Here is a 23,723-nt window from a genome sequence, read left to right as displayed (position 1 = left end):
GCTAGCAAACCTACCTGCAAGGATATTGCTCCCCTTCGAGTTCAGGTGCAACCCATCCAATCTGTACGGGTCCCACCTTCCCCAGAAGAGATCCCAATGATCTAAAAATCTAAAGCCCTGCTCCCTGCACCAACTCCTCAGCCACCCATTCAACTGCCATCTCCTCCAATTCTTACCATCACTGTCACGTAGCACTGGCAGCAATCCTGAGAACGCCACCCTTGAGGTCCTGTTCTTCAGCCTTCTGCCTAATTCCCGAAACTCACTCTTCAGGACCTCATCCCTCTTCCTGCCTATGTTGTTGATCCCAACATGTATCACGACTTCTGGTTGCTTTCCCTCTCGTACCAGGATGTCGTGCACCCGGTCAGAGACATCCCGGCCCCTGGCACCCGGGAGGCAACAAACCATGCGGGTGTCCTTCTCACGTCCACAAAATCTCCTGTCTGCTCCCCTGACTATAGAGTCTCCAATGACGACAGCTCTCCTCTTCTCCGTCCCACCCTTCTGCACCACCGGGTCAGACTCAGTGCCGGAGGCCCTGCCACCGTGGCTCACACCTGGTCGGTCGTCCGCGCCTACAGTAACCGGATGGTAAATTTATTATTCAGGGGAATGGCTACAGTTGTGCTCTGCACTACCTGTCTGCTCACCTTCGCTTTCCCCCCTCTGACTAGGGTATCTTGCACAAGAAATCCCAAATCCCTTTGCATCTCCAGCATGTTGAAACTTCTCCCCATCTAAATAATCGTTTGCCCGTTTATTTCTTATACCAAAGTGCCGACCATACACTTTCCCACTCGTATGGGAATAGTGCGGCGAGCGCTCTTGGAACAACTCACATCAAACACGTCAGTAACGAAGACAGCTTCCAGTTTCAACATCTTCTCCATCAACCTCCTCTCCAAACCGCCAGCACCGGTGAGTCCCCAAAGATGAATGAATCAGCGGTCAACCTTTCCCCTTTTGCAGGTAGGTTCTCCCCGGCTTGCCTCCCGTCCTGGTGACTAATGTATCTTTAGGTCTTTCTGCTTTTTGGGCATCTTCTCCCTTGTGATGGTAACTGTGCCACTTCTCTTCCCTCACACACTACAACATCAGGCACACTGCTGGTGTCTTCCACAGTGAAGACTGATGCAAAATACTCATTTAGCTCATCAGCCATCTCCTTTTCCTCTGTTATTATTTCTCCTGCCTCATTTTCTAGCGGTACCATATCCACTCTCATTTCTCCTTTATTCTTAGCATACTTGAAAAAAGCTTTTACTATCCACTTTGATGTTGTTTGTAGCTTGCTTTCATATTTCATCTTTTTCCTTCTAATGTTTTTTTTTTTAGTTGCTTTCTGAGGCTTTTTTAAAAAAACTTCCCGGTCCTCTAACTTCCCATTAATTTTTGCTTTATTGTTTGCTCTTTTGCTTTTACAATGGTTTTGAATTCCCTTGTCAGCCACAGTTGTGCTATTTTACTACTTGAAAACACACGTCCTGCACCTTAGTCATTTTTCCCAGAAAAGACATCCGTGCCAACATCTCCTTCCAATTTACCTCGGCCAACTCCTCTCTCGTACCACTGTAATTTCCCCTACTCCACTGGAATAGTGCTGCCTCAGACTTTACTTTCTCCCTGTCAAAATTCAAATTCCTGGGTGTCAGCATCCCAGATGATCTACACTGGGCCCAACACATTCATGCAAACACGAAGGAGGTTTCATGTTCCCGACGGAACAGGGGCCGGCGTCCAGGTTTCGGCAGTCCCATTTCCCGGAGAGTAGTTTGCTGTCACTTTCACTTTCGGACTCAGGATGCCAATTACTGCCTGTGACCCTCCTGCACGGAATGTATGCAGTTAAAAGCCTCGCGCTGAGCACTCAGTGCTCAACCGTAGGAGATCCATTGCTAGTAATACAGTTTGTGATTTTATCTTTGGCTTTCTACACTGTTGCCTTGTTTATTTCTAGTCTGCGTTTGTGTGTATTCTAGACCTAACCCTGCACTTTCCTTCACCATCCATAGCTCTCTCGTTTCAGAAGGGATTACAACATCGGGAGATTGGGAATACTCGGTCTTTCATTGAAGACTCGCAGATTTCTGCAGATGAACGCTGGGAGCATTCTGACTTTTCGCACCTGGTCTGGAGTTTGCAAGGCACATGGCCACCAGAGGCTGCACAGAGGTGTGGAGTCAACCAGGTCCATCACGGTCACGGCCCTCCCCAGCATCGAGGACATCTTCAAGATGCGAAGCCCCGGAGAAGGCAGCATCCATCACTGAGGCCCTTCACCCGCCAGGATAAGCTCCCTGTTCATTCCTACCATCGGGGAAGAGGCCCAGGAGTCTGAAAACTCAACGAGTCAGGAACACCTTCCTACACTCCACCATCCGATTTCTGAATGTATGAGCACCAACGCGACATTTTTGCATTTTTTTTGTAATTTACATTAATTTTACATTTTTTTTCAATTTATTGATAGTGCAAAAGAACAAATCCAGGTTGTATAAATCACAGATAATAAAACTGCCAGAGATTATAGTGGAAAACGTCTGAGACAAGACATTTAACACGCTGGTCTTCATCAGTCAGGACACTGAGTACGGGAGCCGGGAGGTCACGTCCCAGTTGTACGAGACGTCGGCGAGGCCGCACTGGGAGCACGGTGTTCAGTTTTGGTTGCCCTGCTGTAGGAAAGATGCTGCTGAGCAGGAACAGTTCAGGGGCAGATTTGCGAGGAACTTGCCGGGACTCGTGGGACTGGGATATGGAGCGAGGTCAGGAATTTTGAGGATTTATTCTGTGGCCTCACAGAGGCGTAGAAAACCACGACGGGCACGGATAACGCGAACACGTGCACTCTATTCCCCCAGGGCTGGGGTATCGTGAACAACAGCGAACATGATTCAGGTGAAAGCGGCTGAAGAGAGAAGAGGGAAAGCGAGAGGAGTTAGATAAGAGGAAGAGGGGGATGCGGAGAGCGGGGTAGAGAGGGAGTAGGGAATGGGAAGAGAGATTGTGATTAGAAGTTGGAGGAGTTGTGGAGAGGGAGGCAAGAAAGCAAGCGGAAGGGACATGGGATGGAATAGGAAAGGTGGGAAGGGAGGAGGATGAGAGGGAAAGTGTTTGGAGGAACGAGGGTGAAGAGAAATTGAGATGGCGAGTAAGAGAGCGATAGGAGGAGAGAGGAGAATACAGTAGGTGCGAGGGGCAGAGGAGATGGTTAGTGACAGTCGGAGAGAGAGATGGGCAGAAAGAGTGTGTTGTCATTTGAATCAAGTCGGCCCCTCGGGCTGTTGACACATAGCTTGGATCTTTTCAGAACTATCTGGACACCAACAGGCAGACTTCTCGCAGATGAAATGGTGTTGTTTCTGACTGCAAGGGTAAAACGCATTGTACCATTGACATTTCCTGCATTTGAACTTTCCGGCTTTCTCCTTGTACACGACACTAGAGGACACTTCTCTGTCAAGGAGGGGAAAAGAGTTTCAAAATGACAACTCCAGCAGACAGCTGTGTCAGCCCCCAAAATCACTGATGCCCTCCCTCACCATTGACTTGTAGCAGACCCCAAAATCTCCAACTACCCCACTTACCCAGCACAGCCACGTGTCAGTCTTTAGAATACTCCTACATCCCACTCTCTCCTTGCAGCCTTGTCTCAGACCCAAATTAATTGCTTGCCCCACACTCTCCCCGCATACCTGTTTCAGTCCCAATAATATTCCCACTGACCCACCCTCTCCTCACCGATCGGTGTCAGCCCCCAAAATAACCCCATGATCCCGCTTTCTCCCCACAGGCCCGTGTCGGACCCCAAAATACAGGCACAGCCCCACTCTCTCCCCATGGCTCCGCGCCAGTCCACAAAATAACCCCACTACCCAAACTTCTGATTACAGACCTGTTTCAGTCAGAAAAGGACACCCACTTCCCACGCTGTGCACAGGACCCGTATCGTGTCACAAATTAAACCAACTGTGCAATCTAACAACAGCCCATGTCAATTCCCAAACTAATCCAATTGCCCAATCTCTCCGCATACATCTTTGTGTCCTACTCCCTCCCCACAGTGTCCATCCATTGGAAAGGGTACAGAGGAGATTTACCAGGATGCTGCCTGGTTTAGAGAGTATGCATTATGATCAGAGATTAAGGGAGCTACGGCTTTACTCTTTGGAGAGGAGGAGGATGAGAGGAGACATGATAGAGCTGTACAAGATAATAAGAGGAATAGATAGAGTGGATAGCCAGCGCCTCTTCCCCAGGGCACCACTGCTCAATACAAGAGGACATGGCTTTAAGGTAAGGGGTGGGAAGTTGAAGGGGGATATTAGAGGAAGGATTTTTACTCAGAGTGGTTGGTGTGTGGAATGCACTGCCTGAGTCAGTGGTGGAGGCAGATACACTAGTGAAGTTTACTAGACAGCTATATGGAGGAATTTAATGTGCGGGGGTTATATGGGGGACAGGGTTTGAGGGTTGGCACAACATTGTGGGCCGAAGGGCCTGTACTGTGCTGTACTATCTTATCTTCTATGTTCAAACTACTCTTAGTGACAAATTATCTCCCCACAGACTTGTGTCAGTCCTGAAAATACACACACTTCAACACACTCTCCACAAAGCCTGCCCATTCCATTCTCGCAGCCCATGTCAGTCCCCAAAATAGTCCCATTGCACAATCTCTCTGCAAAACCCGCTATGATCCCCAAATCTCACCCGAATTTGCATTTTCCAATCCAGTATGATTTGTTCCGGTCATAGTCAGATCTGTCAATAAGGTCCTGAGAAATTAAATTGCTATCATTAATGAAAGCACAGCTTAAGGAGCATCACTCTGTGTCTGACCCCGGGAGTGCGTGATGGGACGGTGCGGAGGGAGATTCACTCTGCGTCTGACCCCGGGAGTGTGTGATGGGACGGTGCGGAGGGAGATTCACTCTGCGTCTGACCCCGGGAGTGTCTGATGGGACGGTGTGGAGGGAGATTCACTCTGTGTCTGACCTGGGGTGGGGGGGGGGGGTGTGATGGGACGGTGTGGAGGGAGATTCACTCTGTGTCTGACCCCGGGAGTGAGTGATGGGATGGTGCGGAGGGAGATTCACTCTGTGTCTGACCCCGGGAGTGTGTGATAGGACGGTGCGGAGGGAGATTAACTCTGTGTCTGACCCGGGAGTGTCTGATGGGACGGTGCGGAGGGAGATTCACTCTGTGTCTGACCCCGGGAGTGTGTGATGGGACGGTGCGGAGGGAGATTCACTCTGTGTCTGACCCCGGGAGTGTGTGATGGGACGGTGCGGAGGGAGATTCACTCTGTCTCTGACCCCGGGAGTGTGTGATGGGACGGTGTGGAGGGAGATTCACTCTGTGTCTGACCCCGGGAGTGTGTGATGGGTCGGTGTGGAGGGAGATTCACTCTGTGTCTGACCCCGGGAGTGTCTGATGGGACGGTGTGGAGGGAGATTCACTCTGTGTCTGACCTGGGGTGGGGGGGGGGGGGTGTGATGGGACGGTGTGGAGGGAGATTCACTCTGTGTCTGACCCGGGAGTGTGTGATGGGACGGTGTGGAGGGAGATTCACCCCGTGTCTGACCCCGGGAGTGTGTGATGGGACGGTGCGGAGGGAGATTCACTCTGTGTCTGACCCCGGGAGTGTGTGATGGGACGGTGTGGAGGGAGATTCACTCTGGTGTCGATATATCTTCTGTCGAATTGACACATACCCCTTCCTCTTCTGAATTTATTTCAAGAAGCTTTGAATTAAACTTCGAACAGTATTCTTTCGCTTCATGATAAGATTTTTTAAACTTCGATATGAAATAACAGCTGTCTTCAATTTTCATCCAGTCCAGGAAACACGGTTCTTCTGGAAATCAGGAACAAGGAACAGTGAATACTTCTCCGTATCGTACAATACAACTGCCGGAAGTCAGATACACACCGACCCATCACACAAATTACCGGGGTCAGACTCCCTCCACCAAATTGCATCTGCCATGAATTTGCCCACTCACCTAACCTATCCAAGTCACCCTGCATCCTCTTAGCATCCTCCTCACAGCTAACACTGCCGCCCAGCTTCGTGTCATCCGCAAACTTGGAGATGCTGCATTTAATTCCCTCGTCTAAGTCATTAATATAGATTGTAAACAACTGGGGTCCCAGCACTGAGCCTTGCGGTACCCCACTAGTTACTGCCTGCCATTCTGAAAAGGTCCCGTTTATTCCCACTCTTTGCTTCCTGTCTGCTAACCAGTTCTCTATCCACATCAATTCCTTACCCCCAATACCGTGTGCTTTAAGTTTGCACACTAATCTCCTGTGTGGGACCTTGTCAAAAGCCTTTTGAAAATCCAAATATAACACATCCACTGGTTCTCCCCTATCCACTCTACTAGTTATATCCTCAAAAAATTCTATGAGATTCGTCAGACATGATTTTCCTTGCACAAATCAATGCTGACTTTGTCCGATGATTTCACCACTTTCCAAATGTGCTGTTATCACATCTTTGATAACTGACTCTAGCATTTTCCCCACCACCGATGTTAGGCTAACCGGTCTATAATTCCCCGGTTTCTCTCTCCCTCCTTTTTTAAAAAGTGGTGTTACATTAGGCACCCTCCAATCCTCAGGAACTAGTCCAGAATCTAACGAGTTTTGAAAAATTATCACTAATGTATCCACTATTTCTTGGGCTACTTCCTTAAGCACTCTGGGATGCAGACCATCTGGCCCTGGGGATTTATCTGCCTTTAACCCCTTCAATTTACCTAACACCACTTCCCTACTAACATGTATTTCGCTCAGTTCCTCCATCTCACTGGACCCTCTGTCCCCTACTATTTCCGGAAGATTATTTATGTGGCTCACATAAAAGTGGTACACCTGAGGACTGGAAGAAATTCAGAGTCCAGCAGAGGAGGACAAAGGGAATTATTGAGCAGTTAGCCTCACATAGAATTTTTTGAGGATGTAACTAGTAGAGTGGATAGGGGAGAACCAGTGGATGTGTTATATTTGGATTTTCAAAAGGCTTTTGACAAGGTCCCACACAGGAGATTAGTGTGCAAACTTAAAGCAGACGGTATTGGGGATAAGGTATTGATGTGGATAGAGAATTGGTTGGCAGACAGGAAACAAAGAGTGGGAATAAACGGGACCTTTTCAGAATGGCAGGCGGTGACTAGTGGGGTACCGCAAGGCTCAGTACTGGGACCCCAGTTGTTTACAATATAATTAATGACTTGGATGAGGGAATTAAATGCAGCATCTCCAAGTTTGCGGATGACACGAAGCTGGGCGACAGTGTTAGCTGTGAGGAGGATGCTAAGAGGATGCAGGGTGACTTGGATAGGTTAGGTGAGTGGGCAAATTCATGGCAGTTGCAACTTAATGTGCATAAATGTGAGGTTATCCACTTTAGTGGCAAAAATAGGAAGACAGATTATTATCTGAATGGTGGCCGATTAGGAAAAGGGGAGGTGCAATGAGACCTGTGTGTCATTATACACCAGTCATTGAAAGTGGGCATGCAGGTACAGCAGGCGGTGAAAAAGGCGAATGGTATGCTGGCATTTATAACAAGAGGATTCGAGTACAGGAGCAGGAAGATACTACTGCAGTTGTACAAGACCTTGGTGAGACCACACCTGGAGTATTGTGTGCAGTTTTGGTCCCCTAATCTGAGGAAAGACATTCTTGCCATAGAGGGAGTTCAAAGAAGGTTAACCAGATTGATCCCTGGGATGGCAGGACTTTCATATGATGAAAGACTGGATTGACTAGGCTTATACTCGTTGGAATTTAGAAGATTGAGGGGGGAATTTTATTGAAAAGTATAAAATCCTAAAGGGATTGGAAAGGCTAGATGCAGGAAGATTGTTCCCGATGTTGGGGAAGTCCAGAACGAGGGGTCACAGTTTGAGGATAAAGGGGAAGCCTTTTAGCACCGAGATGAGGAAAAACTTCTTCACACAGAGAGTGGTGAATCTGTGGAATTCTCTGTCACAAGAAACAGTTGAGGCCAGTTCATTGCAGGGAGTTAGATATGGCCCTTGAGGCTAAAGGGATCAGGGGGTATGGAGGGAAGGCAGGTACAGGGTTCTGAGTTGGATGATCAGCCGTGATCGTACTGAATGCCGGTGCAGGCTCGAAGGGCCGAATGGCCTATTCCTGCACCTATTTTCTATGTTTCTATGTTTCCCTCCGCACCGTCCCATCACACACTCCCGGGGTCAGACACAGAGGGAATCTCCCTCCACATCGTCCCATCACACACTCCCGGGGTCAGACACAGAGTGAATCTCCCTCCACACTGTCCGATCACGGACTCCCAGAGTCAGACACAGAGTGAATCTCCCTCCGCACCGTCCCATCACACACTCCCGGGGTCAGACACAGAGTGAATCTCCCTCCACACTGTCCGATCACGGACTCCCGGGGTCAGACACTGAGTGAATCTCCCTCCACACTATTACGCCACTCATATTCAGAGATCAGAGCTTCTCCCCTCGTCCTATCGAACGCAGAGTGAAGCTCCTCCTGTGCCGCGACAACATTGCACTCCCGGGTCCAGACACTAGGTGTCGCTCCCGTCACACCGTCCCTTCACGCACTGCCCGCATTCAGGCACTAGGTGTCGCTCCCGCTACACCGTCCATTCACGCACTTGCCGGGATCAGACACTAGGTATCGCTTGCGCTACACCGTCCCTTCACGCACTTGCCGGGATCAGACACTAGGTATCGCTTGCGCTACACCGTCCCTTCACGCACTTGCTGGGAATCGCCGCACGTCTCATCGTACAGTCCCGATATCAGCCCCAGACTACAGCCTCCCCTCCCATCTCTGCCTTGTGATTAGTAGCGTGGGAAGTGTGGATGTTATCTCACCCTTTCTACTGGACAGCAGTTGGCAGATTTCAGCCTTGGTTTCGTTGAGAGTTCCGTACTTCATTTCGAGGTGTCTGAAGTTGTCAAGGAGATGGGTTTGCATTTGGCGCTGATCAGAGAGATTGCTGCTCAGGACGGAGAGGTTGCTTTCCAGGACTAACACCTTGTTTTCAAGGGTGGAGTGGTTGCTTTCGAGAACAAGTAACTTGCTTTCGAGGACGGAGACATTCTTGAGACAGGTCCTCAGGGAGAGATCCAGGCGTGAATTCTCGGTTGTCCTGTATTCAAGGGTTGAGTTCAGCTCGTCGTTTTGCAGTCGGCGTTGGCGCTGGGTCCTGTTCATCTCCTGATATTCTTCCAGAAGTCTCTGGTACTTTTGATCGGAGGCGATCAGAGACTGACGGATCTGTAACACTGAGAGAGGTCGTGAAGGGGATGTCATTGTCACGGTGAATCGTCTGTCAGTGCTACAGTGAGCGGTGTGTCGGTATCACGTTAAGGGGTGTGACTGGGAATAAAATGATCCTTTTCTCTTCGGCTGCAAGTGACTAGTTCTGTTCCGCGGGGTCGGTGTTGAAACAACTTCTTTTTATGCCGTATATTAATGATTTAAATGATGGAATAGAGCCTTGTTGCCAAGTTTGCAGATGATATGAAGACTGGTGGAGGGGCAGGTAGTGTTGAGGAAACGGGTAGGATGCAGAACGACTGAGACAGATTTAGAGAAAGGGCAAGAAATTGGCAAATGAAATATAATGTTGGGAAATGCATGGTAATGCCCACTTTGGTAGTAGAAATAAATGTGTGGACTATTTTCTAAACGGGGAGAAAATCCATGAATCTGAGATACAGACAGACTTCCGAGTCCTTGTGCAGAACACCCTGAAGGTTAACTTGCAGGTCGAGTTGGTGGCGATGAAGGCAAATGCAATGTTAGCATTCATTTCAAGAGGTCGAGAATACAAGAGCAGGGATGTGATGTTGAGGCTTCATAAGGCACTGGTGAGGCCTCACCTTGAGTATTGTGAACAGTTTTGGACCCCTCGTCTTAGAAAGGATGTGCTGGCATTGGAGAGGGTCCAGAGGAGGTTCACAAGGATGATTCCGGGAATGAAAGGGTTATCGTACGATGAACGTTTGATGGCTCTGGGTCTGTACTCGCTGGAATTCAGAAGGATGAGGGGGGATCTCATTGTAACCTTTCAAATGTTGAAAGGCCTAGACAGAATAGATGTGGAAAGGATGTTTCCCGTGGTGGGGGAGTCTAGAACAAGAGGGCACAGCCTCAGGATAGAGGGGCGCCCTTTCAAAACAGGGATACGGAGAAATTTCTTTCGCCAGAGGGTGGTGAATTGGTGGAATTTGTTACCACGGGCAGCTGTGGAGGCCAGGTCATTGGGTGTATTTAAGGCCGAGATTGATAGGTTCTTGATTGGACACGGGATCAAAGATTACGGGGAGAAGGCCGGGAACTGGGGCCAAGGAGGAGATGGGGGAAGAAAAAGGATCAGCCAAGATCGAATGGCGGAGCGGACTCGATGGGCCAAATGGACTAGCTCTGCTCCTACGTATTATAGTCTTATGGTCTTATACTCACGGTGAGACTGTGAGGGGCATGTCGGAGTCACGGCGAGCTGGTGTCGTGTTCCTGCGTCACGCTGGCATTTGGTTGTACCACGGTAAAGGTCGCGTCACAGGAACGGTTTGGAGTCTGCCGGCGTTACGGTGAGGTGGGGAGGTGATGGACTCACCGTGTGGGCTCCCCGGTGTCGCAGTCAGGGATGTGTCGGTGTCACCGTCAGGGTTTACACTAACATTTCGTTCCACTCTGCTTGCCTGCGGTCGGAGCCCCGTTAAACTCACCATGGATCGAGAGCCCGGCCACGATCGCGATGACGGAGAACGTGACGAGGCAGGATGGGCAGATCTTCCGGTACGATCTGTCGCCGATGTTCTCTCTCGGCTCCTGTTTATCCGCACCTGCAGAGAGCCCATTCAGCGTGTGCGTGAATTCAGCCGTCTCCCCCACTGGGGACTCCCTCCCACCCACCGTCCGCGCTCTCTCCTCCTCAGACGGGAAGTCCGTCACCGGCGGTGCTCACCACAGGGTTGGTGTTGGACTAGTGATCTTTGTCAACTCTATCGACCGTTTGCGGCAGATTGTACAAGACGTGGTCGGCAAGCTTGCAGACGACACTAACTTTGGTGGTGGGGTCAACAGCGAAGACAGTCATTTCCTACAGTGCAATCTCATTTAGCTGGGGACGTGGGCCAAACAGTGGCAAATGCAGTTTAATTCAGAAAAGTGTGAGCCATTGTATTTCGGGAGGAGAAACTGGAGTAGGACATCCACAGTGAACGAGAGGGACCCGGGGGAAGTGTTGTGGAACAAGGGGACCCAGCACCCTGGGGAGTGTTTTAGACCAGAGGGACCCAGGGGTACAGGGACACGGTTCCCTTAAAGTGGAGTCACGGGTAGACAGGGACCCCAGGGAGCGTTGTGGAACAGAGGGACCCAGGGGTACGGGGACACAGTTCCCTGAAAGTGGGGTCACGGGTAGACGGGGACCCCGGGGAGTGTTGTGGAACAGAGGGACCCAGGGGTATGGGGACATGGTTCCCTGAAAGTGGAGTCACGGGTAGACGGGACGGTGAAGAAGGCGTTCGACACGCTGGCCTTCATCAGTCAGGACACTGAGTACGGGAGTCGGGCGGTCACGTCCCAGTCGTACGAGACGTCGGTGAGGCCGCACTGGGAGTACGGTGTTCGGTTTTTGTCGCTCTGCTGTAGGAAAGATGCCGCTGAGCTGGAGAGAGTGCGGAGGGTGATTTACGAGGATGTCGCCGGGACTCGAGGGACTGAGTGACGGAGAGAGGTCGGGAGTTTGGGACTTTATTCCTTGGAGCGTAGGGGTGACTTTACAGAGGTGTGTAAAACCACGAGGGGCACAGATAGGGTGACTGTGCACAGTCTTTTCCCCAGGGTCGGGGAATCCAGAACCAGAGGGCACAGGTTTAAGGTGAGAGGGGAAAAGTTTTTCACTGGGGACAAGCTTTCTTCACCAAGATGTGATCCGTCTAAGGAACGAGCTGCCAGATGAAATGGTCGAGGTAGATGCGACAGAAACTCGGGCGCTTCGGCGTGTGAGGCGTGGCCCCTGCAGAAAGAGGCCATTACTGTGAACTCTGACCTGTTCGAGCAGTGAGTGGCTGCCCCTCGGGTTCTGAGGTAACAGGAGGATCCTCGATCTCCTTGATGAGGGGCTCGTCCCTCCGGAAGTTCAGCACTGAGTAGGTGGGGGTCAGACCATCTGCCAGGGAGAGACATAAAGAGGACAGACAGACAGACATTGAGAAGAGAGACAGACATTGAGAAGAGAGACAGACATTGAAAGAGAGAGAGACATTGAGAAGGGAGAGAGACATTGAGAAGAGAGGGAGACATTGAGAAGAGAGAGAGACATTGAGGAGAGAGAAATATTGAGAAGAGAGAGTGAGAGACATTGAGAAGAGAGAGACATTGAGGAGAGAGAGACATTGAGGAGAGAGAGACATTGAGGAGAGAGAGACATTGAGAAGAGAGAGAGACATTGAGGAGAGAGAGACATTGAAAAGGGAGAGAGACATTGAGAAGAGAGGGAGAAATTGAGGAGAGAGAGAGACATTGAGAAGAGAGAGAGACATTGAGAAGAGAGAGACATTGAGGAGAGAGAGACATTGAGAAGAGAGAGACATTGAGGAGAGAGACATTAAGAAGAGAGAGAGACATTGAGGAGAGAGAGAGAGACATTGAGAAGGGAGAGAGACATTGAGAAGAGAGAGACATTGAGGAGACAGAGACATTGAGAAGAGAGAGAGACATTGAGAAGAGAGAAACATTGAGAAGTGAGAGAGACATTGAGAAGAGAGAGACATTGAGAAGAGAGAGAGACATTGAGGAGAGAGAGAGACATTGAGAAGAGAGAGAGAGATTGAGAAGGGAGAGAGAGAGAGAGAGAGACATTGAGGAGAGAGAGAGACATTGAGAAGAGAGAGAGACATTGAGAAGGGAGAGAGACATTGAGGAGAGAGAGACATTAAGAAGAGAGAGAGACATTGAGGAGAGAGAGAGACATTGAGAAGAGAGAGAGACATTGAGAAGAGAGAAACATTGAGAAGTGAGAGAGACATTGAGAAGAGAGAGACATTGAGAAGAGAGAGAGACATTGAGGAGAGAGAGAGACATTGAGAAGAGAGAGAGAGATTGAGAAGGGAGAGAGACATTGAGGAGAGAGAGACATTGAGAAGAGAGAGACATTAAGGAGAGAGAGACATTGAGAAGAGAGAGACATTGAGGAGAGAGAGAGAGACATTGAGAAGAGAGAGAGACATTGAGAAGGGAGAGAGACATTGAGAAGAGAGGGAGAAATTGAGGAGAGAGAGAGACATTGAGAAGAGAGAGAGACATTGAGGAGAGAGAGACATTGAGGAGAGAGAGACATTGAGAAGAGAGAGACATTGAGGAGAGAGAGACATTGAGAAGGGAGAGAGACATTGAGAAGAGAGAGACATTGAGGAGACAGAGACATTGAGAAGAGAGAGAGACCTTGAGGAGAGAGAGAGACATTGAGAAGAGAGAGAGACATTGAGAAGAGAGAAACATTGAGAAGTGAGAGAGACATTGAGAAGAGAGAGACATTGAGAAGAGAGAGAGACATTGAGGAGAGAGAGAGACATTGAGAAGAGAGAGAGAGATTGAGAAGGGAGAGAGACATTGAGGAGAGAGAGACATTGAGAAGAGAGAGACATTGAGAAGAGAGAGACATTGAGGAGAGAGAGACATTGAGAAGAGAGAGACATTGAGGAGAGAGAGAGAGACATTGAGAAGAGAGAGAGACATTGAGAAAGGAGAGAATAATTGAGAAGAGAGGGACATTGAGGAGAGAGAGAGACATTGAGGAGAGAGAGAGACATTGAGGAGAGAGAGAGACTGAGGAGAGAGAGACTTTGAGAAGAGAGAGAGACTGAGAAGGGAGAGAGAGAGACATTGAGGCGAGAGAGAGACATTGAGATGAGAGACATTGAGAAGAGAGAGACATTGAGAAGAGAGACAGTGAGAAGAGAGAGAGACATTGAGAAGAGAGAGAGAGATTGAGAAGGGAGAGAGAGAGAGACATTGAGAAGAGAGAGACATTGAGAGAGTGAGAGAGATTGAGAAGAGAGAGACATTGAGGAGAGAGACACATTGAGAAGAGAGAGAGAGACATTGAGAAGGGAGAGACATTGACACGAGTGAGAGATATTGAGAACCAAGAGACAGACATTGAGGAGAGAGAGACTTTGAGAAGAGAGAGGCATTGAGAAGAGAGAGACATTGAGAAGAGAGAGACATTGAGAAGAGAGAGAGACATTGAAACATAGAAACATAGAAACATAGAAAATAGGTGCAGGAGTAGGCCATTCGGCCCTTCGAGCCTGCACCGCCATTTATTATGATCATGGCTGATCATCCAACTCAGAACACCGTCCCAGCCTTCCCTACATACCACCTGACCTCCCGTAGCCACAAGGGCCATATCTAACTCCCTCTTAAATATAGCCAATGAACTGGCCTCAACTGTTTCCTGTGGCAGAGAATTTCACAGATTCACCACTCTCTGTGTGAAGAAGTTTTTCCTAATCTCAGTCCTAAAAGGCGTCCCCTTTATCCTCAAACTGTGACACCTCATTCTGGACTTCCCCAACATCGGGAACAATCTTCCTGCATCTAGCCTGTCCAATCCCTTTAGGATCTTATACGTTTCAATCAGATAGCCCCTCAATCTTCTAAATTCCAACGAGTACAATCCCAGTTCATCCATTCTTTCTTCATATGAAAGTCCTGCCATCCCAGGAGTCAATCTGGTGAACCTTCTCTGTACTCCCTCTATGGCAAGGATGTCTTCCTCAGATTAGGGGACCAAAACTGCACACAATACTCCAGGTGGTGGTCTCACCAAGGCCTTGTACAACTGCAGTAAGTACCTCCCTGCTCCTGTACTCAAATCCTCTCGCTATAAATGCCAGCATACCATTCGCCTTTTTCACCGCCTGCTGTACCTGCATGCCCACTTTCAATGACTGGTGATATAATGACACCCAGGTCACGTTGCACCTCCCCCTTTTCCTAATCGGCCACCATTCAGATAATAATCTGTTTTCACTATTTTTGCCACCAAAGTGGATAACTTCACATTTATCCATATTAAATTGCATCTGCCACGAATTTGCCAACTCACCCAACCCATCCAAGTCACCCTGCATCCTCTTAGCATCCTCCTCACAGCTAACACTGCCACCCAGCTTCGTGTCATCCGCAAACTTGGAGATGCTGCATTTAATTCCCTCATCCAAGTTATTAATATATATTGTAAACAACTGGGGTCCCAGCACTGAGCCTTGCGGTACCCCACTAGTCACCGCCTGTCATTCTGAAAAGGTCCTGTTTATTCCCACTCTTTGCTTCCTGTCTGCTAACCAACTCTCCACCCACACCAATACCTTACCCCCAATGCCGTGTGCTTCAAGTTTGCACACTAATCTCCTGTGTGGGAATCTTGTCAAAAGCCTTCTGAAAATCCAAATATACCACATCCACTGGTTCTCCGCTATCCACTCTACTAGTTACATCCTCAAAAAATTCTATGAGATTCGTCAGACATGATTTTCCCTTCACAAATCCATGCTGGACTTTGTCCGATCATTTCACCACTTTCCAAATGTGCTGTTATCACATCCTTGATTAACTGACTCCAGCAGTTTCCCCACCACCGACGTTAGACTAACCGGTCTATAATTCCCTGGTTTCTCTCTCCCTCCTTTTTTAAAAAGTGGAGTTACATTAGCCACCCTCCAATCCTCAGGAATTAGTCCAGAATCTAACGAGTTTTGAAAATTATCACTAATGCATCCACTATTTCTTGGGCTACTTCCTTAAGCACCCTGGGATGCAGACCATCTGGCCCTGGGGATTTATCTGCCTTCAATCCCTTCAATTTACCTAACACCACTTCCCTAACTAACATGTATTTCGCTCAATTCCTCCATCTCACTGGACCCTCTGTCCCCCTACTATTTCTGGAAGATTATTTATGTCCTCCTTAGTGAAGACAGAACCAAAGTAATTATTCAATTGGTCTGCCATGTCCTTGCTCCCCATAATCAATTCACCTGTTTCTGTCTGCAGGGGACCTACATTTTGTCTTTACCAGTCTTTTCCTTTTTACATATCTATAAAAGCTTTTACAGTCCCGTTTTTATGTTGCCCTGCCAGTTTTCTCTCATAATCTTTTTTCCCCTTCCTAATTAAGCCCTTTGTCCTCCTCTGCTGAATCTGAATTTCTCCCAGTCCTCAGGTGAGCCACTTTCTCTGGCTAATTTGTATGCTGCTTCTTTGGAATTGATACTATCCCTAATTTCTCTTGTCAGCCACGGGTGCACTACTTTCCTTGATTTATTCTTTTGAGAAGAGAGAGAGATTCAGAGAGAGAGAGAGAGAGATTAAGAGACAGAGACATTGAGAAGAGAGAGAGATTAAGAGAGAGAGAGACACTGAGGAGAGAGAGACATTGAGGACAGAGAGACATTGAGAACAGAGAGACATTATGAAAGGAGAGAGACATTGTGAAGGGAGAGAGACATTGAGAAGAGAGAGAGAGACATTGAGAGAGAGAGACATTGAGAAGAGAGAGAGACATTGAGAAGAGAGAGAAACATTGAGAAGAGAGAGAGAGAGACATTGAGAAGAGAGAGAGAGACATTCAGGAGAGAGACTTTAAGAGAGAGAGAGACATTGACAAGAGAAAGAGATATTGAGAAGAGACAGAGACATTGAGAACCGAGAGACAGACATTGAAAAGAGACAGAGAGACATTGAGGAGAGAGAGACATTGAGGAGAGAGAGACATTGGGGAGAGAGAGACATTGAGGAGAGAGAGTGAGAGACATTGAGAAGAGAGAGGGACATTGAGGAGAGAGAGACATTGAGGAGAGAGAGACATTGGGGAGAGAGAGACATTGAGGAGAGAGAGTGAGAGACATTGAGAAGAGAGAGAGACATTGAGGAGAGAGAGACATTGAGGAGAGAGAGACATTGAGAAGAGAGAGGGACATTGAGGAGAGAGAGAGACATTGAGAAGAGAGAGAGAGATTGAGAAGAGAGAGATATTGAGAAAGGAGAGAGACATTAGGAGAGAGAGAGAGATTGAGAACAGAGACAATAAGAGAGAGAGACATTGAGACAAGAGAGGGAAACATTGAGGAGAGAGAGAGACATTGAGAAGGCAGAGAGAGACATTGAGGAGAGAGAGACATTGTGAAGAGAGAGAGACATTGAGGGGAGAGAGGCATTGAGAAGGGAGAGAGACATTGAGAAGGGAGAGACATTGAGAGACATTGAGGAGACAGAGACATTAAGAGGGAGAAAGACATTGAGAAGAGAGAGAGACATTGAGGGGAGAGAGAGAGAACGAGAGAGAGAGACATTGAGAAGAGAGGGAGAGACATTCAGAAGAGAGAGACATTGAGAGAAGAGAGAGAGAACAAGAGAGAGAGGTAGAGAATGGGGCAGAGAGACATGCAGACAGAGGAGAAGAAAGGGGAGGGAGAGAAAGGAAAGTGAGTGGGAGAGGGAGGGATGAGAACCAGCGAGGGAGGGGAGAAAGAGGGCAGGCCGGAGGGGAGAGAACGATCGACAGAGAGGGTGGGAGAGGTGTGAGCGAAGGACAGGAGAGTAGGAGAGCATGGGGAAAAGTGAACGGGGCGAGAGAGGGGGATCGAGTGTGGTGGAGGGGAGCAGAGGGAGAGCGCGGAGCAAGAGGGTAATAGTGGGAGGGTGTTAGAGGGGTGAGAGAGAGATCGCAAAAGAGAGGGAAGAGAGAGGGTGGAAGAGGCAGGAACGAGAGAGAGGGAAAGAGATCGTGGGGGAGAGCGAGAGTGGTAGAGAGCGGGAGTGCAACAGAGGGGAGAATGTAGAGCGAGTGAACAATGAGAGAGGTGGAAGGAAGAGAGGGGGAGAGGGAGGGAGAGAAGGGAGTGAGAAAGAGAGAGAGACATTGAGAAGAGAGAGAGAGACATTGAGAAGAGAGAGACATTGAGGAGAGAGAGAGACATTGAGAAGAGAGAGATATTGAGAAGAGAGAGATATTGAGAAAGGAGAGAGACATTAGGAGAGAGAGATTTAGAACAGAGACAATAAGAGAGAGAGACATTCAGACGAGAGAAGGAAACATTGAGGAGAGAGAGAGACATTGAGGGGAGAGAGGCATTGAGAAGGGAGAGAGACATTGAGAAGGGAGAGACATTGAGAGACATTGAGGAGACAGAGACATTAAGAGAGAGAAAGACATTGAGAAGAGAGAGAGATATTGAGAAGAGAGAGACATTGAGGAGAGAGGCATTGAGAAGAGAGAGAGACATTGAGAAGAGAGAGAAACATTGAGAAGAGAGAGAGAGAGACATTGAGAAGAGAGAGAGAGACATTCAAGAGAGAGACTTTAAGAGAGAGAGAGACATTGACAAGAGAAAGAGATATTGAGAAGAGACAGAGACATTGAGAACCGAGAGACAGACATTGAAAAGAGACAGAGAGACATTGAGGAGAGAGAGACATTGAGGAGAGAGAGACATTGGGGAGAGAGAGACATTGAGGAGAGAGAGTGAGAGACATTGAGAAGAGAGAGAGACATTGAGGAGAGAGAGACATTGAGGAGAGAGAGACATTGAGAAGAGAGAGGGACATTGAGGAGAGAGAGAGACATTGAGAAGAGAGAGAGAGATTGAGAAGAGAGAGATATTGAGAAAGGAGAGAGACATTAGGAGAGAGAGAGAGATTGAGAACAGAGACAATAAGAGAGAGAGACATTGAGACAAGAGAGGGAAACATTGAGGAGAGAGAGAGACATTGAGAAGGCAGAGAGAGACATTGAGGAGAGAGAGACATTGTGAAGAGAGAGAGACATTGAGGGGAGAGAGGCATTGAGAAGGGAGAGAGACATTGAGAAGGGAGAGACATTGAGAGACATTGAGGAGACAGAGACATTAAGAGGGAGAAAGACATTGAGAAGAGAGAGAGACATTGAGGGGAGAGAGAGAGAACGAGAGAGAGAGACATTGAGAAGAGAGGGAGAGACATTCAGAAGAGAGAGACATTGAGAGAAGAGAGAGAGAACAAGAGAGAGAGGTAGAGAATGGGGCAGAGAGACATGCAGACAGAGGAGAAGTAAGGGGAGGGAGAGAAAGGAAAGTGAGTGGGAGAGGGAGGGATGAGAACCAGCGAGGGAGGGGAGAAAGAGGGCAGGCCGGAGGGGAGAGAACGATCGACAGAGAGGGTGGGAGAGGTGTGAGCGAAGGACAGGAGAGTAGGAGAGCATGGGGAAAAGTGAACGGGGCGAGAGAGGGGGATCGAGTGTGGTGGAGGGGAGCAGAGGGAGAGCGCGGAGCAAGAGGGTAATAGTGGGAGGGTGTTAGAGGGGTGAGAGAGAGATCGCAAAAGAGAGGGAAGAGAGAGGGTGGAAGAGGCAGGAACGAGAGAGAGGGAAAGAGATCGTGGGGGAGAGCGAGAGTGGTAGAGAGCGGGAGTGCAACAGAGGGGAGAATGTAGAGCGAGTGAACAATGAGAGAGGTGGAAGGAAGAGAGGGGGAGAGGGAGGGAGAGAAGGGAGAGAGAAAGAGAGAGAGACATTGAGAAGAGAGAGAGAGACATTGAGAAGAGAGAGACATTGAGGAGAGAGAGAGACATTGAGAAGAGAGAGATATTGAGAAGAGAGAGATATTGAGAAAGGAGAGAGACATTAGGAGAGAGAGATTTAGAACAGAGACAATAAGAGAGAGAGACATTCAGACGAGAGAAGGAAACATTGAGGAGAGAGAGAGACATTGAGGGGAGAGAGGCATTGAGAAGGGAGAGAGACATTGAGAAGGGAGAGACATTGAGAGACATTGAGGAGACAGAGACATTAAGAGAGAGAAAGACATTGAGAAGAGAGAGAGATATTGAGAAGAGAGAGACATTGAGGAGAGAGGCATTGAGAAGGGAGAGAGACATTGAGAAGGGAGAGACATTGAGAGACATTGAGGAGACAGAGACATTAAGAGAGAGAAAGACATTAAGAAGAGAGAGAGATATTGAGGAGAGAGAGAGAACAGAGAGACATTGAGGAGAGAGAGACATTGGGAAGAGAGAGACACTGAGAAGAGAGAGAGACATTCAGAGGGAGAGACATTGAGAAGAGAGAGACATCGAGGAGAGAGAGACATTGAGAAGAGAAGGAGAGACATTCAGAAGAGAGAGACATTGAGAGAAGTGAGAGAGAACAAGAGAAAGAGGTAGAGAATGGGGCAGAGAGACGTGCAGACAAAGGAGAAGAAAGGTGAGGGAGAGAAAGGAAAGTGAGTGGGAGAGGGAGCGATGAGAACCAGCGAGGGAGGGGAGAAAGAGGGCAGGCCGGAGGGGAGAGAACGATCGACAGAGAGGGTGGGAGAGGTGTGAGCGAAGGACAGGAGAGTAGGAGAGCATGGGGAAAAGTGAACGGGGCGAGAGAGGGGGATAGAGTGTGGTGGAGAGGAACAGAGAGAGAGCGCGGAGCAAGAGGGTAATAGTGGGAGGGTGTTAGAGGGGTGAGAGAGAGATCGCAAAAGAGAGGGAAGAGAGAGGGTGGAAGAGGCAGGAACGAGAGAGAGGGAACGGGTTCATGGGGGAGAGAGAGAGTGGTAGAGAGCGGGAGTGCAACAGAGGGGAGAATGTAGAGCGAGTGGACAATGAGAGAGGTGGAAGAAAGAGAGGGGAAGAGGGAGGGAGAGAAGGGAGAGAGAAAGAGACAGAGACATTGAGAAGAGAGAGAGAGACATTGAGAAGAGAGAGACATTGAGGAGAGAGAGAGACATTGAGAAGGGAGAGACATTGAGAAGGGAGAGACATTGAGAAGAGAGAGACATTGAGAAGAGAGAGAGACATTGAGAGAGAGAGAGACATTGAGAGAGAGAGACATTGAGAAGAGAGAGATATTGAGAAAGGAGAGAGCCATTAGGAGAGAGAGAGATTGAGAACAGAGACAATAAGAGAGAGAGACATTGAGACGAGAGAGGGAAACATTGAGGAGAGAGAGACATTGAGAAGGCAGAGAGAGACATTGAGGAGAGAGAGACATTGTGAAGAGAGAGAGACATTGAGGGGAGAGAGACATTGAGAAGGGAGAGAGACAGTGAGAAGGGAGAGACATTGAGAGACATTGAGGAGACAGAGACATTAAGAGAGAGAAAGACATTGAGAAGAGAGAGAGACATTGAGAAGAGAGAGAGACATTGGGAAGAGAGAGACACTGAGAAGAGAGAGAGACATTGAGAAGAGAGAGAGACATTGAGAGGGAGAGACATTGAGAAGAGAGAAACATTGAGGAGAGAGAAAGACATTGAGGGAGAGAGAGAGAACGAGAGAGAGACATTGAGAAGAGAGGGAGAGACATTTAGAAGAGAGAGAGACATTGAGAGGAGAGAGAGAGAACAAGAGAGAGAGGTAGGGAATGGGGCAGAGAGACGTGCAGACAGAGGAGAAGAAAGGGGAGGGAGAGAAAGGAAAGTGAGCTGGGAGAGGGAGGGATGGGAACCAGCGAGGGGAGGGGAGAAAGAGGGCAGGCCGGAGGGGAAAAAAACGATCGACAGAGAGGGTGGGAGAGGTGTGAGCGAAGGACAGGAGAGTAGGCAGAGCATGGGGAAAATTGAACGGGGCGAGAGAGGGGGATCGAGTGTGGTGGAGGGGAAACATAGAGAGAGCGCGGAGCAAGAGGGTAATAGTGGGAGGGTGTTAGAGGGGGTGAGAGAGAGATCGCAAAAGAGAGGGAAAGAGAGAGGGGTGGAAGAGGCAGGAACGAGAGAGAGGGAAAGAGCTCGTGGGGGAGAGCGAGAGTGGTAGAGAGCGGGAGTGCAACAGAGGGGAGAATGTAGAGCGAGTGGACAATGAGGGAGGTGGAAGAAAGAGAGGGGGAGAGGGAGGGAGAGAAGGGAGAGAGAAAGAGAGACAGACATTGAGAAGAGAGAGAGATTGAGAAGAGAGAGACATTGAGGAGAGAGAGAGACATTGAAAAGAGAGGAGAGATATTGAGAAGAGAGAGATATTGAGAAAAGGAGAGAGATATCAGGAGAGAGAGAGATTGAGAACAGAGACAATAAGAGAGAGAGACATTGAGACGAGAGAGGGAAACATTGAGGAGAGAGAGAGACATTGAGAAGGCAGAGAGAGACATTGAGGGGAGAGAGGCATTCAGGTGGTTTGAGGGAGAGGAGAATGCAGGGGAGGGATGAGGAGGAGAGGGAATGCAGGGGAGCGGATGAGGGAGAGGGAATGCAAGGGAGGGATGAGGGAGAGGGAAATGCAGGGGAGATGATGAGGGACAGGGAATGCAGGGGAGGGATGAGGGAGAGGGAATGCAGGGGAGGCGTTGAGGGAGAGGGTCTGTAGGGGAGGGATGAGGGACAGGGAATGCAGGGGAGGGATGAGGGACAGGGAATGCAGGGGAGGGATGAGGGACAGTGTCTGTAGGGGGAGGGAGTGAGGGAGTTCTGTAGGGGAGGGATGAGAGAGAGGGAATACAGGGAGGGATGAGGGAGTCTGGTAGGGGAGGGTTGAGGGAGTCTGTAGGGAAGGGATTGAGGGAGAGGGAATGCAGGGGAGGGATGAGGAAAGGGAATGCAAGAGAGGGATGAGGCACAGGGTCTGTAGGGGAGGGATGAGGGAGAGGGAATGCAGGGGGGGATGAGGGAAGAGGCAATGCAGTGGAGGGATGAGGGAGAGGGGAATGCAGGGGTGGGATGAGGGAGAGGGAATGCAGGGGAGCGATGAGGGAAAGGGAATGCAGGGAGGGATGAGGGATAAGGTCTGTAGGGGAGGTTTGAGGGAGAGGGGTCTGTAGGGGAGGGATGAGGGGAGAGGGAATGCAGGGGAGGGATGAGGGAGAGAGAATGTAGGGGAGAGATGAGGGACGAGGGAATGCAGGGGAGGGATGAGGGAGATGGAATGCAGGGGAGGGATGAGGGGACCAGTGTCTGTAGGGGAGGAATGAGGGAGAGGGAATGTAGGGGAGGTTTGAGGGAAAGGGAATGTAGGGGAGTGGAAGAGGGAGAGGGGTCTGTAGGGGAGGGATGAGGGACAGGGTCTGTAGGGGAGGGATGAGGGAGAGGGAATGCAGGGGAGGGATGAGGGAGAGAGGGAATGCAGGGAAGGGATGAGGGAGAGGGAATGCAGGGGTGAGATGAGGGACAGGGAATGCAGGCAGGGGAGTGAGATGAGAGAGAGGGAATGCAGCGGAGGGTTGAGGGAGAGGGTCTGTAGAGGAGGGATGAGGGACAGGGGAATGCAGGGGAGGGATGAGGGACAGGGAATGCAGGGGAGGGATGAGGGGACAGGGTCTGTAGGGGAGGGGATGAGGGAGTCTGTAGGGGAGGGGTGAGGGAGAGGGAATGCAGGGGGGAGGGATGAGGGAGAGGGGAATGCAAGGGGAGGGATGAGGGACAGGGAATGCAGGGTAGGGATGAGCGGGAGGGAATGCAAGGGAGGGATGACGGACAGGGTCTGTAGGGGGAGGGATGAGGGAGAGAGAATGCAGGGGAGGGATGAGGGGACAGGGAATGCAGGGGAGGGATGAGGGAGAGGGTAATACAGGGGAGGGATGAGGGGAGAGGGAATGCAGGGGAGGGATGAGGGAGGAGGGTCTGTAGGGGAGGGATTGAGGGAGAGGGAATGCAGGGATGGATGAGGGAGAAGGGTCTGTAGGGGAGGTTTGAGGGGAGAGGGTCTGTAGGGGAGGGATGAGGGAGAGGGAA

The 23,723-nt window shown here is 49.5% G+C and overlaps 1 protein-coding gene across 1 annotated transcript in view; it reads right to left on the bottom strand.

The window, feature by feature from the left end:
- Nucleotides 1-2,445: 2,445 nt before the first annotated feature.
- Nucleotides 2,446-23,723, bottom strand: part of LOC140208125 (uncharacterized) — a 24,722-nt gene continuing 3,444 nt past the window's right edge. Inside the window, exons 3-6 of the mRNA XM_072276608.1 lie at nt 12,083-12,202; nt 10,755-10,871; nt 8,892-9,305; nt 2,446-3,459 (exon numbers count right to left, since the gene is read on the bottom strand). Of these exons, the coding sequence (XP_072132709.1) occupies nt 3,215-3,459; nt 8,892-9,305; nt 10,755-10,871; nt 12,083-12,202 (896 nt within the window). The 3' untranslated portion in view covers nt 2,446-3,214. The remainder of the gene's footprint in view (nt 3,460-8,891; nt 9,306-10,754; nt 10,872-12,082; nt 12,203-23,723) is intronic.

Source organism: Mobula birostris, chromosome 13, assembly GCF_030028105.1.
Source record: "Mobula birostris isolate sMobBir1 chromosome 13, sMobBir1.hap1, whole genome shotgun sequence".
NCBI lineage: Eukaryota > Metazoa > Chordata > Chondrichthyes > Myliobatiformes > Myliobatidae > Mobula > Mobula birostris.
Note: the sequence above shows the minus strand (reverse complement) of the source record. Positions and strands in the feature narration are given on the sequence as shown.